Source organism: Hylaeus volcanicus, chromosome 2 (genome assembly GCF_026283585.1).
Source record: "Hylaeus volcanicus isolate JK05 chromosome 2, UHH_iyHylVolc1.0_haploid, whole genome shotgun sequence".
Lineage (NCBI taxonomy): Eukaryota > Metazoa > Arthropoda > Insecta > Hymenoptera > Colletidae > Hylaeus > Hylaeus volcanicus.
Window position 1 is genome coordinate 13,767,139 of NC_071977.1, and position 15,022 is coordinate 13,782,160.

Genomic DNA, 15,022 nt, shown 5'->3' on the forward strand with positions numbered 1-15,022 from the left:
TATTAAAGCATGTACAACAACAAAGCAAAGCTTCCATTTCTTCAATTTGAGCTTTAAACCGAACGTATTTTGTGTTTCTAATATATTAGTAATTTCTTCTGGAATATTTATTCGCACCTAAGGCAAAGTTCACTGGATATTAACCTCACCGATGACACCACACATACCTCAAGCCAAAACGCCAAAGAGTTTTAATTAATCGTCCGAGTTAAATGTCACTTTGTTGTAACGAGAAATACCATAACTGAAATTCACGCTACTCTATTTCATGATTCCATAAAAAAATTGAAAATTCTGTTCCGTCAAACGTGGCTCCTGTTGTTTTACGTTAGGGATCTAATGGATTTGGTTAAACCAATGTCCCCGATACTTGAGAGGCAATGCTCGGTCTCCTTATTTTACTTGATCTACGTATTTTTACGTCCAAGCGTGCTTTTATTGTTCGAAATGATCCATTCGGCATTTTATCCGGAGTTCGTAAAAATAGAAATATATGCGACAAGTTTAGTTCATCTTGACATTTCGGTTATTTTTCTATTTTCCACGACTGTTACGTTCATTTAAAAGAAAAGTACGTTGAAGAATGAAAATGTCAACGTTACCGTTCCGTAAGCCTTGCTATCTTCGTAAGATGTTTTGCAGTTTTGCTGATGAAGTAGTTGCAAGACTCGGACGAAAATCTCATACTTTTAACCGGTAACGTATGCGCGAGACATTCTATTTTAACAAAATGTCTGGTGTGACACCCAACCACGCGAAAATATTTGAATGTTTTCGAACAAAACCATTTATACTAAAAAAGTAGAGTTACTACATTATGTTTTTCAAAATAGTTTCGTTTCGACAAAACACACAGATGTTAAAATGACGCATGTAACGTTTAAAAAGTATCGATGTAAACAATACTAACCGAACACTTTTTGGTAACATTGACTGGATGAACACCACAACGATATACAAACGACTAAATGGTAAGCCCAAATATATTGTATATAATTGACTTCTTCACCAAAATATGATACAATTAAGAAACTTGAACGTAAGTTAAGTGCAACGAATTTTGTATAGAAAAAAAACAATTTAGTACAAATGCAATCGCTAGATGCTGCAACAAGTCGAAAAACTTTAATGATAGAGTACAATTTGATGTATCTGTATTTTGGTGGTTTGAATGGTGGAAGAAGCTCGAGAATTTCGAATCGATAGGATTGATTTCGTTCGGTAAAAAGAAGAAGGTTTGATCGATACTGTTCCTGCAAATTCTATTCATTTTATACCATTTTTTCTTAAATATTATGTAAAATTGAGTGCTCAGGCCTAACCCAGACCTAACCACTTGTTATTCTATTACGTGAATATTCTCTTATTCGAACACTATAATTAATCTTGTAATTAATTCACATAACGGAGGTTTTGCTACATTCTTGACGATTGTACGTCACTCTTGTATAATAGTACTTGAAAAATCATAATATTTCGTTATTCTAATGGATAAATGCTTGGTTTGAAAATGTTTAAAGACAGTCTGTGCATATCGCATTTTCATTTTGATCTCCGATGAAATTCCTGGCATAACTTTCGTTAGTATTAGTAGACACTCGCAAAGAGCGATAAAAACAATCAAAAGCGTAATTACATGATATCATTGGAAAAGCTCTAGTTACAGTGAGATATTTACACACAAATGCAATATATGACACGGAATGGTAACCGAGTGAAACGCGCGAAAAATTTGTTACGAATAAAACACGAATAAAGACTTTTTGAAATTATCCTTCCAGTTGTAATCAAAATGGAAACACCATTAATATCAGAATCATTCATACCGGAATTATTTCAATGAAGTTGGTAGCAAATGATTTAATTTGAGAAGAGTTTAACGAACTTCTTTGTATAAAAGTACATTCGATAATACTCATATCGAATAGATAAATTGGTTCAGAAATATTAATAGACACGTTGATTTAATTAAACCGTTAAACAAAAAACCAACAAACAAAATTGGTAAATTTCAATTCCACGATTAAAGTGTTCGAAGACTGGCGAGTCTGTACACGCAGAAGCAACAATTCCAAATCCCCGATAAAATGAAAACGCATAGGATTCCGAAGAGCAGCGAAAGAATGCGGGCTAAACCGTCACGATTTTATCTTCGTTGGTCGTGAAATATGATTGAACTGTTGCGTGGATTGGTTCCGCGACAATTTGCCATTACTAATGGCGGCGGACGTGAAAAAGGCGGGAAGGATGCACGCCGCGGCCGCGTCCAAGGATTAATTGAGAAACACGGAGTCCTGGACGTTCAGCAATTCGTATCCCGAGACCCGACGATATCTCTGTTTATCGTTTAATTGAGAAACGCATAAACCGGACGGTTAGAGCGAAATAAATAGCCGACAGCGTTGCTTAACTTTAGAACCGAGCACGGAGATTGGCCAAAGCCGAATGATTCTACATCGTTGATGTTCTTTCCCATCGTGATGATCAATTTTTGATGATTCGACGAACCTTCGGAGATAAACCTTCGACTTCTGGGGGAGAAAACGTTATCGCAGGCCACGAAGTTGCTAAAATATTTCGCGAAAAATTTTTTATTCCGAATGAGTCAATTTGTAAGTAAGGCTACTGCTATCATAAACCGGCTTGCAAATTAAATTGTTACCGTAAGTCAATTTGAAAGTCAGTCTACTAGTTTCACTCAATTTGCAAATTCAATTACTACAAGGTATATCGTTATCCTGGACTGATGTTATCAGTTCCTTGGCAACGTAAACTACCGGTATCGATGAATTTGGATGAAATTTCAGAACTAACCATCAAACTAACACAGCTGGGTAATAACGATCACGCAAACCTGTGTAAAAATCACTTTTATCCTGCAATTGTCGAGTCTACTGAACACTTTAGTTAATTTATTTAATTTATGTACATACATTTCGTACAGTTCGTATAGAGTTGACAAAACGGTCAGCTGATCTTACGAACGAGCAGTTGGAGTAAATTTTTACTATGTGTTCTTCGCAAAAGTAATTAACTACCTCGCATCTTGGTAATAAAACTCGTTCAGCTCGGTCATAAGTGGCAATTAGAAGTTAAATATCCGTTTCTAAGCTGCCTATTACCGTGACGTACAATATAACGAGCGCCGATGTAAATTAAATTATTATTACATTCATAGTGGCTACTTGTGATAACTTTAATTTGTTGACTAATAAATGCTGCGTGACTTGTTTTGAATAGCAAACATTAGTCGAACAGTTTACGACGGAAAACTAACTACAAAGTTGATATCTACAAGCATTCTCTACCATTTTCCATACGTTTATATAACGCGGAAATGTAATTGCTCTCTGTAACATTGGACACATTTTTCCCGTTCAATTTTTATACGTGCAATCGAGAATTTGATCTTCAGCCGATTCTTTTGTTGTCCGTTTCGCAATGTACTCGATTAAGTAAGAAAAAAAAAGACAGGAATAATTTGCTAATCATACAGTAGAACAGTGCGCAAGACACACGCGGTGCAATGCGCTTGAATAATCTTTAGAAGATATATTTTGTATATTTTCGTGATGAATACTTTACAGTATTGGCAGCAACTGCTAATAATTGGCGAAATCTCTATGCAGGAGGTATTCCAATTTAATTGATAAAAATAATCGTATCCTTTCTTCGTTACATTTTTCTCACCTACTATTCGCGTCAGAGTTTAAAGATCCAAATAAGGTAGGTACAAGAAGCTTTTATATTTTTCATACAGGCTTTTTCTTCAAGTTATACGATCTTTAAACTTTTGAATGCCTCAAAAATTACATATTTGCTGCAGAAATAAACCTTTTTCAGAAAAAGTTAGAGAAATTTCTTCCAAGCATCACTATATTTCAATTTTTTTCATATTATTTCTTGAAGGCCAAATGATAATTGCATTCATAGAAAAAGAAACGAAATTTTGTATTTATTTGCGATAAATAAAACAACCATTAAACTACTATTTCCACACAACCGATGCATCTACCTATAATTTGTCACTTTTTAATGAAATGCTTTATTATATTTTTTGTTATTGGTAAAAACATATTTAAATATATATGATAAACACTAGCTCCATAGGTATATTGGCCTAAACAAAATTTAATTACAAAATATCACACCGGAGACGAGAGTCTACCTTAGATCATCCTTTTAAAGATTCGCTCAAGTTTATTCGCAATTTCATTATTATAAATAATTCAATTCTTACGCAAAGATGAACGTCATAATTTTCTGGTAATTGCCAATTTTTTGGTATTACCAAGTTCTCTTATATTCTTAAGTTAAAACTGATTGAAAGCATGTGCGTCCAGCTACAGGATCAACTCATCGTTTGATATAATTTCTAATTGATTACAATTAACGTTTATCTATGCTATTTTTCACGATACACTCGAAGGAACAAATCGGATTGCAACGAATTGCTTTAACCTTAATCGTAGAAATTTATTCTTCGACATATCTTTAGTGAAAATGATGCATAATTGCAACGTACACTTTCTCGCCCATTTGAATTACTCTCGTTGAAGAAAATAAAACTTTTCCAAAGAAAAGTGACAACGCACAGTGCACTATGCTCGCTGATATGACTTATCTAAGCTGTCTGGCCAGGACAATTAATAATCGACAATTGTTTGCGGAATCTTTGTTCGAACGGCAAGCTTATCGTTAAAATTCTGTTTCGTGATTCATCAGTGTATTTTCTTCGTGCTCGAAAAATGTGTTTCCTGATTATTTTCTAAAGCGAAACGGGAAACTACTCGTGAAAAGTAAAGTTCAAGGAAATGGAGAAAGCTGAAGTAGCCAGCATAGAACAAAAGTTTTAAAAGTATTCAGACTAACCATCGAATTTTTTTCTAATTTATTTTGAAACGAAATTGCAGAAGGTGTAATTCTTGTAATAAAAAGAAATTTGCAAATATTTTATTATTAATCTGTTATAATTTCATATAAAATATTTTATTTTGTCCAGAAATTGAATAAAACTCCTCAATATTTTTAGAGAATTGATATAATTAGAAAATTTTCCATTTTGATTTTTAATTAACAAACTTCTTTTTTATTCTATATCGGAATTTGTCGCTCTTAGCCCTTTCTTACATTACAAGGTTTGACAATATTTTGTAGTAAATCCTGCTCCAATTTAAGATGAAATTCTAATTATTCTTTCGTTTCTGCTCATTTACCCGAGACAAGATTACGAATCATACTACTTGAGAAAAATAAGAACATCAAACTGAACATTCTGTGAGTATTTTGATACCAACCGTCTGCTACGGTCATTTTATTTAACGATTCGCAATTCAACGAAATTACCAGCCAATAAAGATAATTTACAGTGATATCTTTCTACAAAGTTTGCCTATAATTTACGTTTGCAATTTCTACGATTTCGAAAAAGTTAAGAAATGCAAGTTTTAATGCCACTTTATTACATTCGAATTCACAACACAACTAAAAGTAACACTATATCTCCAATTCAGTTTATAACCTAACATTAGAAGTTGAGTAATGTCTGGAATATTATAAATTTCCGACTTACATTGGTTTTCTACTAAATTCTTTGCTAAGTACTAAGTGAATTTACAATTTAGGCTACAAAAAGAATTAAAATACTGATGCTGGTATGAATATAAACAAGCTTCATTTTTTGTGTGCAATTACATTGATACTTCCAATGATCGTTCTTCCTCCAAATTCTAAGTCGCGCGTAATTTGACATCATGACCTTCAATCGCAATCACTGGAATGTCAAAAATTTCCGTGTCACCGTCCTATGGGGTTCCTTACGCTGCCCGGCAACGATTAACACATTGTCAGCCGTTAGGGTAAAGTTACGCGTTATTCAGCTGGTATGGCTAAATTAAAAGAAGAGTTTATGAACAAGAAATTAGTCCATGCAATTGCAATTAAATTCCATTTTAATAAAGTGTTTCAGTACGTCAGATTAGCTGAAAAAGCTTCATAAAAGTCTTTTTAAAAGAAAAAGGAGAATTTACATCACAATTAAACATGTCATATAATTTTTTGTTTTAAATATCACAATCCATCTCCACTTAAAACTCCTATACTATCATATTACACATTTAATTTCATTTAAAATATTTTACAATCGACTTTTGCACAAAATATATAATTGTTATATTCTTTAATAAAACTAACTCTTTTCACTATAGTTGTTTTTTTACTTTGTTCTCGGCCAACTACAATTCCACTTTTTTAGGAAATTTCTCTAAAGAAATTTCTTGCAATTATCTAAAATTTAGTGTTTCATTGACAAAACGATTTTTCGAAAAGAGTACATAATATCAAAACATTTTGCTTCATGTCATTTATATTTTTGTAAAGTATGATATTCTTTGAATCTCGCACATATAAAAATGGCTTCCTGTCACACGTTTCGCATAATTACACTTCCAAATGGGCACCGAATCATCAAGCATGAGGATAAACCCAATACTAATCGAGTTACACATAAAACTCCAAACATCCCAGATTATTTAAAAAGATCGGTTATATATGCAATTCGATGCGATTATGGTCGAACATTTGACAAGAAACAGTAGATAATATGAGAACATGGATAATACCAGTCTTTTATGTACACATTCACACACACACACACACATGCATACGTCCAAAGTATTGTTAAAATAAAACTGTGTCCCACTAATTTGTGTCACTTCAAAAATGACTTAAGAATTCTAGGAAAAAATAGCTTTGTCACCTCACTTCATAATGCAAAGGGTATAAATTTCGCCAATCACACATGATATATGTATTGTAAACGGCAATGCCAGCTGACAATGTCCTAAATATTACAAATGCCAAACCCAGTGGAACAGAAGAAGTTCGATGATCTTGCAACGACTATCACCGGCCTCATTCACTGTTGCGTTTCTTATCTGCGTTTCTTTTCAAACTGCTTGCTGCGAAGGGTTCACAAGGGTTCTGTGAAATTTCACGCGGTAAACTTTTTTTTCCCGCGCAGAACTCGATCTCAAAGGATCTCGCCGCTTCGGATTCGTACGAATAATCCATTAGCGAGCTAACTTTATCGAGGAAGGTTCCAGAGTAAACCGATTACGTTGTTTTAGAAATCTAAATATACAATTGGATTCGATCGCGAGACAATGATCGTAACAATTTGACAATAAATTTACATATTCATAAAGCAGCCTGGATCCATAATGTTTCTCATCGAAGATCCATCAACCTGCGTCACACTGTTAACAAATTCCGATACAAAGAATTTCCTAAAAGAAATGTCTTTCATGAGTTCGTGTTTCTCGCGCAAAATTTACCCACCGTTTACGTGAAAATCTTTTTACACTGCAATCCTTCCAGAAATTTTGACTCATCCTACCGCAACCGATGCACGTCAAACAGCGTATAAACTTATTTTACGAAATCGTTCGGACGAATCCAGTTCTTGGGATAATTTACGCCACAGCTGTCAAAAAGTTAATCGCGAGCCACGATCATACGTTTCAAATCTGTCGCAACTGTTAATAAATATACATGTTCGAAGAACAATTGTCAGGATTGTTAAAAAACAAATAAATTACAGCATTAAAGGTAGTTAGGTCGTAGTTAGGTGTGCACTATTTTAATTTCAAACACAAACGGACTATGTATTCGATTAGCAAAAGAAATTCACCGTAACGCGATTTGACAATTGGCACCACTCGCGCAACGAACATTCAAATGCATAGCCATTGTCTGAAATGTGCTCTAAACATGTCCACTGGGCACTATTCAAATTACAGACAAGGTAAATGCTTGTTTCGTACACAACACTTTAACGTATCCACGGGTGGAAATTATTTTGTTTTTCGAGCATTTGTAAAAGATACACATAAAAGATAACGCGACTGGAGCAAACGTAATAAAGTCCCTTATAAGTCTCGGAATCTCTTGAAATATACAGAGGCGAGTCGAGCGGCAATCAATTGTATGGAACGTTCTCCGATACATTCGAATAACTTTCTTGCTAATATTCGTATTTACTGCGAAGCACTTATGAATCCTGTCGAAATATATTAAATCATGCAAAAGCATTTCGATTCCGCATTGATTTCTTTGCATGTCATATCGGTGGTCGAATATATTGAGGTTTTTCGTATATAATACGGTTTTTACCATATACATATAATTCAGGTGGATACTTTAGAGGAAAATATAAGATTATTTTGAATCATTAACGCAGATTATTTACTTTTACGGTGGTTTAAAATGGAAGTGACAGAAGAGCATATTTGTCGTATTGTATTGCATCAGTTTAACGAAGAAAGAAATACAACAGTAACAACTACAAAAAAATTATAAATTATACGAGAACAAAACAATTAGTGTTAGGTAGTGTCAACGATGGTTTGAAAAATGTCAATCTGACAATGAGAACTCCAGCGTTCAAGAATTTCGCGCCGGAAGATTAATAGAGTTCGACGAAGACCAATTACGAGTTATCATTGAACAAAATCTCATTGGAACTATCAAAGGCCTTGCGATAAAACTTCAATCAACCAATACTACTATTCATCATCACCTGAGAAATATCGAAAAAGTTTCCGAAATAGGAAAATAGATGCCTCACGAACAATCAGAAATCCATTTACAATAGAAAGCGAGTATGCATACGCTCAGCTCTTCCTTTCCAATTTAAGAATGAACAATTTTTAAACAGGATCCAATATACAAGACGAAACAAGGACTCCATTCTAAAAAAATCTTGCTGCGCGTTTCAAGGAGTATGCACAGAGTAATTCATTTTGTACTTCTAAAACCCAATCAAATAATTAATAAAGAAATTTATTATCAACAACTGGAGTGATTATATAGTATGTAGCATACGAAGAAAAACACTCTCGATTGAGTAACAGGAGAAAGGTCATCTTCCACCACAATAATGAACGATCACACGTGGCAAGGGAAATATTGCAGAAAATAATTACTTATACACTGTATTCTTCAGATTTGATTGCTACCCCTTCGGAAATGTATAAAGTGATTTGAATGGGAAAAACATATCAAACATAGAAAACGTGAAAACTAAGATCATTAGATTTTTGAATTTAAAACCGAAACAATTTTGTAAAAATGATATTTTTTATTTACTAAAGAGGCATGGAAACACGTTGTAAGACATTTAGGGATATATACTCTTGACTAGAATATACACAACTTTATTAAATTTAAATTCGTTATTAAAACTTTGCCTAGAAAATACAGAGTTATTTGTGGAAAAACTCATTAAGCGTAAACGTCTATCAGCGATGACTCGAGAAAACTGTTTGCACGACACTGAACATAGATACACTTTGATATTTTCAGCCTATTCGTCTGGAATCTCTGTTGAGATTCCCAATCTAAACTTTCGCTATTATTAGTAGTCACTCGTGCTTGAAATTATCGCCATTGCATCGGTATTTATCGTAGTGCGACGAGCGTCGAGTAGAAATAAAGGACCATAAAAAAACAACCGTAACTACGCGATATCATTGGAAAAGCTCTTGTTACCGCTAGATATTTACAAACAAATGCAACATGTGACCAGGAATGCTACCCGAATATAACACGCGAAAAATTTACTTCGAATAAAATACGGATAAAAACTTTTTGAAATTATTCTTGCAATTGTAATCAAATTTGAGATACTTTGTAAAACACACTGTGCATACCAGAATAATTTCAATGAACTTGCGTACACGTGTTGTTTAACATTATTCGCCAACGGTGCTCGTGAAGCGAATTGATTGCAAGAAAAAACAGGTAGAAATAAATTGGTTCGATTTGACAAGGATTTAATTTTTGTGCATAAAGGTGAGGTCAATACTTGCATCGAATGGATGAATGTTGGTACAGAAATATCAATAGATACATTGATTTAATAATAATGAAATACTGAATAACTTTGTCAAACCATCAATATCAATGACATTTCCAAATTTTTATTTACGATTAACACCAAAACTATCGAGTGAAACTATTTGATTCACGTGTTTCAAATTTCTTTTAAGAATTATTCAAGTACACGCAACGCTTTGGTCATAATTTTTGCCGACATATTGAAATATACGAGTAATTATATCGATAAATTGATACGACTTGCTTTGCTATAATTTCATAGATATTGTAATATGTATTATAGGTGTGTGTTGGTCGTTGATAGTTATTTTGTTTTTGTTGAAATATTTGCTAGTAGCGAATGGTACGAACGATTAAAAGCATCATCGGAATTCGTCACCGCATAAATTTACACTTCATCGTTAATTTTCTCGAACTATTTCTCAATTTTTTCTTCAACGAAGCGACTGAAAAAGTAATTCCTTGGTATTCGAAGCTGTTAAAGTCTAGGAAAATGCGAAACAGTCTCACATAATTAAAATGTATACCCAGTTCAGAGTTGGAAAAACTGTAGTTGATCCTGGACTATTCGAGCGAATTAGAAATCTCGTTGAACGCAAAAGAAGAACATTAATATCAATCGAATATTTTAGAATCGAAGGATTCCGTCATTCGAAAGCTTTAAGTTTTGAAAATTAATTTCCCGTCCTAGCAAAAGAAAAACGTTTCATTACGAATGCTTAGTTGTACCCATGCGAATAATGGTCTCTCCGACGACTACCGCTTAAATAGAATGCAAGATAACCAAAATACTGGTAAGAATGAGAAACTAGCTAAGTGAACCATTCACGGGCGTTCCGGTTGATCGAAGAATCGTCGATACCTACATATATCGGTTGACAATTTCTTAGAATCTATACAAAGTCCAAATTCAGAACACCGATTATCCTGTTCTCTCAAAACTTGGTTATCAGGCCCGTCACGTTTCCTTATCAGTTTAAATAATACGCTTTTCAGCGTTGCTTGTCAAGTGTCGATTTAGAAATATTGCAGTTCGCAGTACCTTAACTGCAAAGCCGATGATTGACAGAAAGATGGTGTACGAATAGCGTCGGCTGTTTAAAATCTTTAAAAATTCGCGTAGAATTTAGCTTCGATCGGGTGTAGGCTTGGAAACTTCATTTTTCTAAACGACAAGTGGTTTTCTCTCGCGTTCGAACGCCATTGTTCGTCCCGTTTGAAAAACCAACCGAGCGATAATGTTTGGAGCATGCAGGGTAAGCGACAAGTGGCATCGCGTTGGTTGTGTTCGCGAACAGGTCATCGCGCCCCAATTGAGAAACCTGTCTTTGGCTCGCGTTTTCCCTGTCCGAGTATCGGAATCGTTCAAACGAAGCGCTCACATTCCGTGGAAAATGCAAACTTGGCGCTACGTAATGATGAATTTTTACTATTATTCGAAACCGGTAGACGAGCAATCCATCGAGCATTCAAGGAAAATGGAAATTTCCTCGGAAAACGTGGAGGCGCTATCGAACAAAAAATACACCGCGCGAGAGGAGTTTTCGGAGAAGGTCCGTAACAGCTCGTTGACGCGTCGCGACGCGAGAAGTCCGACGGAGAGCGAATGGAGTTTCAATTGCACCAGTAACTGATCTCGCGCCGCCGACGGCTCGTATCGCGCCAGCTCGAAAATTCTCGAACCGATCGCGAGACCGTTATCACCCGTACGCGACCAAAGATTACGAATAAGTCCAGTCTGTCGTAAAAGGAAACTCCCCGTTTCGTCGAAAGCCTAAGCTTCGTAAAATTCGGCACAAATCATCTAATGATTTAACTACTTCGCGTACACTCTTTTAGAAAGTTTCCAGGAACATTGAAATTATCAAACGTGAGTGTCACCACTGGAACGTCTTCAACGAATCTCGTCAAGCGTCAGGTAAAATTTGAAACGCTTCGTGCATACTTTTCGTGCAGGATTCATTCACTTTGGCCACTTCGGGCGCTTTTATAAGAATCACCGTTCGAAGAAACGAAGCTTGGAAGCACTTTTTCTCGATCTATCTACAAGTGTGGGAAAATACGAAGAAAACCCATTTGTACTCTATTCCCTGACTCGTGAGACGATTGAGACCGTACAGCATATCGACGCGTACCACTTGTTCGAGATTCGTATCGGTTGCGTATATTAACACTTGGAAGGGTATGAACGTGAATCGATCGCAATGGATCCTAAGCGACAGCACTGAACATCATCGACACCTTCAACTTTTCAAACACTATTCGAACCCATGTCGTATCTTTCTCGAGATTGTCGTGTCCATTTTCTCGGTAGAAATCGATTATCACGATTCGTTCACTTCCTATCGCAAGAACGATCCGAATCCGAAACTGCTCGTTATCGTTTTCCTTGTTTCACGAGGTACACCGCTTCTTAGTCGAAATACCTCCCACGCTCGGTCGAGTCGAATCAAACGCATCTCTGTTCTGCTCCGATCCGCTCGATTTCGGAGAAGCAAATGACAACATTGTTAACGATTTACGAAGCGGTTCGAGACAGTGTATTCGAAATAGAAACGCTCCAGGTTCCCGTACTGCCTAATCTATCCACAAGAGCACTGAGCGCGCGCGAGTTCCTATCACGTTAACATATGCACCGATGGTGTTCACTTACGGGTCTCGTTTGCATTTCCTACGGCGTTGATCAGCAGAGGCCCCTGGACAAGATCCTCTTCGAGGTGGGCACGGCTCGGTCGGGCCTGCTTTCTCCGTGACATCCCTTCTTGCCTGTTGATTTCTGGTAGCGGCGATTCCTGATCGGAGTTCCCGGCTGAATCGGGGAAAATGTTGCTTAGACGGACCGACGCGTCATCGGTCCACGCCGTAGCGAGGACCGGCTCGGTTCCGCACTCGGCAATTTCGCTCGTAGAGCAACCGATTCACTGCTGTACTTCACCATCGACACTGTCAGGGAGCCGCACCTCCCTGCGCGCGCTAATCCACTTCCTGAACGATCCCATGCGGAAAGAACGCGTTTCAACTCGGCCAGTAACACACTCGACCCATCTTGAAACCCGCGCACTCTCGAGTTTCTCCAACGGCACGTGGCGCGGATCGCTCGCTCTCTCGCTCGCTCTCTCTCTCTCTCTCTTTCTCTCTTTCTCGCACACACTCTTTCGCTCCCTCACGTTTGCTCTCTCGCTCCCTCTGTTCCACTGTATTTTGTGACACACACTGAACTTTGTAACGTGGACCCCGAGACACACCGGTGTGTGCGCACGTGTGGCACCAGGCGAGTTCGTTCGTCTCTCCACGCGGTACACCGCGTGAGTGCGTGCGTTGCGTACGTGTGCAAGCGTGTACGTGCGCGCGCGCGCGTGTGTGTGTATGTGTGTGTTTATGGTCTATATCTCGCGCGAAATCCACGGCTCTGGTGCCTCGAGTCGGCCGGACGACGGACGGACCAGCTCTGGGTCTGACATCGCGACGCCCCTCTCCTGCGCTGACCGTCGCGCCCTGATGCTGACGGAGGGGATAGGCCTGCGCGCGCTTTCCTCTCTCCCTCCCCACGCCCCTGACGGTGTTTCGCGGACGCCCCACCAATGCGACACCCTCTCCAACGCGACTGCCTGCTTGCCAGGGGTGGGATCAAGTTCAATGTGTACTCATGAATCTGAATCAATTCGATAAGTACAGTGGCCGAAAAAAAGTATTCGTACACCGTGAAACGTTCCACTTCCGTCGCTATTCGGCTTACGCGCGCGATTGAGAAATTAATCGGTTCGAAATCTGAAAAATCGTTGCAGCCTTTAACCCTTAATGATTCGAGAACTCCTCCCAGGCACGAGGAAACTTGGACGTTACAGGCCAAGTACACCTTTTTCGGCTGATTCAATTCCACAAGGTAAACGTATCGACCAAATTTCTACTATTTCGAATAAATAAAAGCTTCTTGCGATCAATCCTAAACAAATGTCGGACTTGGCAACGGATACTACTTTTCCCGAGTCGTTGAACGGTAGAGAAACTGATTACGAAAACGTTCATCGTAGCGATTTCCTTAACGTTTCGGATGCTACGTTTTGGTCCGCTTCGGAAGAAAATTTTAGAAACCAATGCCAAAGAGTCCCTATCCCTAAATCGGGATGTTAATAATGAGATAAACGGATTGTACATTTAAACTTTGATAAATTTCGGTACAAACCGGTGTAAGAACATTCAAAATAAAACATGCAACAACTGTTTAGTTCCTAACCTAAATTAAAATAAAAAAATACAGAATAGTAATACAAATTAATCGTGGACGATTTTCTCATTATTCGCGCGAGACGTAGCGTTCGATTAAAAACAAGGTGGACTAGCGTGTATCGAAACACGCGCGACTTATTCCTAGGTCAGCGACATGTTTGCGCTTATTAGAAAACATTGATCGCTCCAAAGTTTCTAGAGAGTCGCAAATAGAACACGCAATGTACAAAAAGTAAAAGTATTCCTGCATTTACATAATTATCGAAAGTATCGAGTGGAGCAAATATTATCACTTGAAGAATTTCAATGAACCCGTACGCGTATAAATCGAAGAATCGAGTAACATGTTCGAAAGTGAAGTATTCGTTACAAATATTTTGCAGAGCAACTTTTGCTTTTCAGAGGCACGGCATTTCGGGCATGTAAACTCTGTAAATGTATGGTTAACAACAGAGGCCTATCTTCCAACGATATCAATCGCTACCGAGGACTAACGAACTCGTAGATGCCATAAATTTGTAGGAACGTTGCACGTTTATCCTGCAGAATTCATTTTCGCTCCATAAGACCGTCCTTCCGCGAACGTTTGCGAGCTAAATGTACGGCTGTTAACTCCGTAACGTTTACGAATAAGTAAGTTACAGGAGAAATATAACCGACGTTGTTACTCGTATCGTTATTTAGCGACACCGTTGATAGATGCATTAGTTATCGGCACTTTTCGCTAAACACGCCCCTAGCTCGAAGGAAAAGGAAGAATTACCGTCTGACGGGCTCCGATGATTTTCTGCAGCAGCTTCAGTTGTGTTTCTGTAACTCCCTACTCGAGCTTTGTCTCAACTCGTTCCCCTTCCGGCGCGGCTTCCCCCTCCAGAAGGACGGCTGCGCGGGGCGTGGA

The 15,022-nt window shown here is 37.6% G+C and overlaps 1 protein-coding gene across 1 annotated transcript in view; it reads right to left on the reverse strand.

Moving 5' to 3' along the window:
• Window positions 1–13,592, reverse strand: part of LOC128885214 (homeotic protein spalt-major-like) — a 143,080-nt gene extending 129,488 nt beyond the window's left edge. Inside the window, exon 1 of the mRNA XM_054139126.1 lies at window positions 12,551–13,592. Within this exon, the coding sequence (XP_053995101.1) occupies window positions 12,551–12,653 (103 nt within the window). The 5' untranslated portion in view covers window positions 12,654–13,592. The remainder of the gene's footprint in view (window positions 1–12,550) is intronic.
• Between the last annotated feature and the right edge of the window lie 1,430 nt (window positions 13,593–15,022).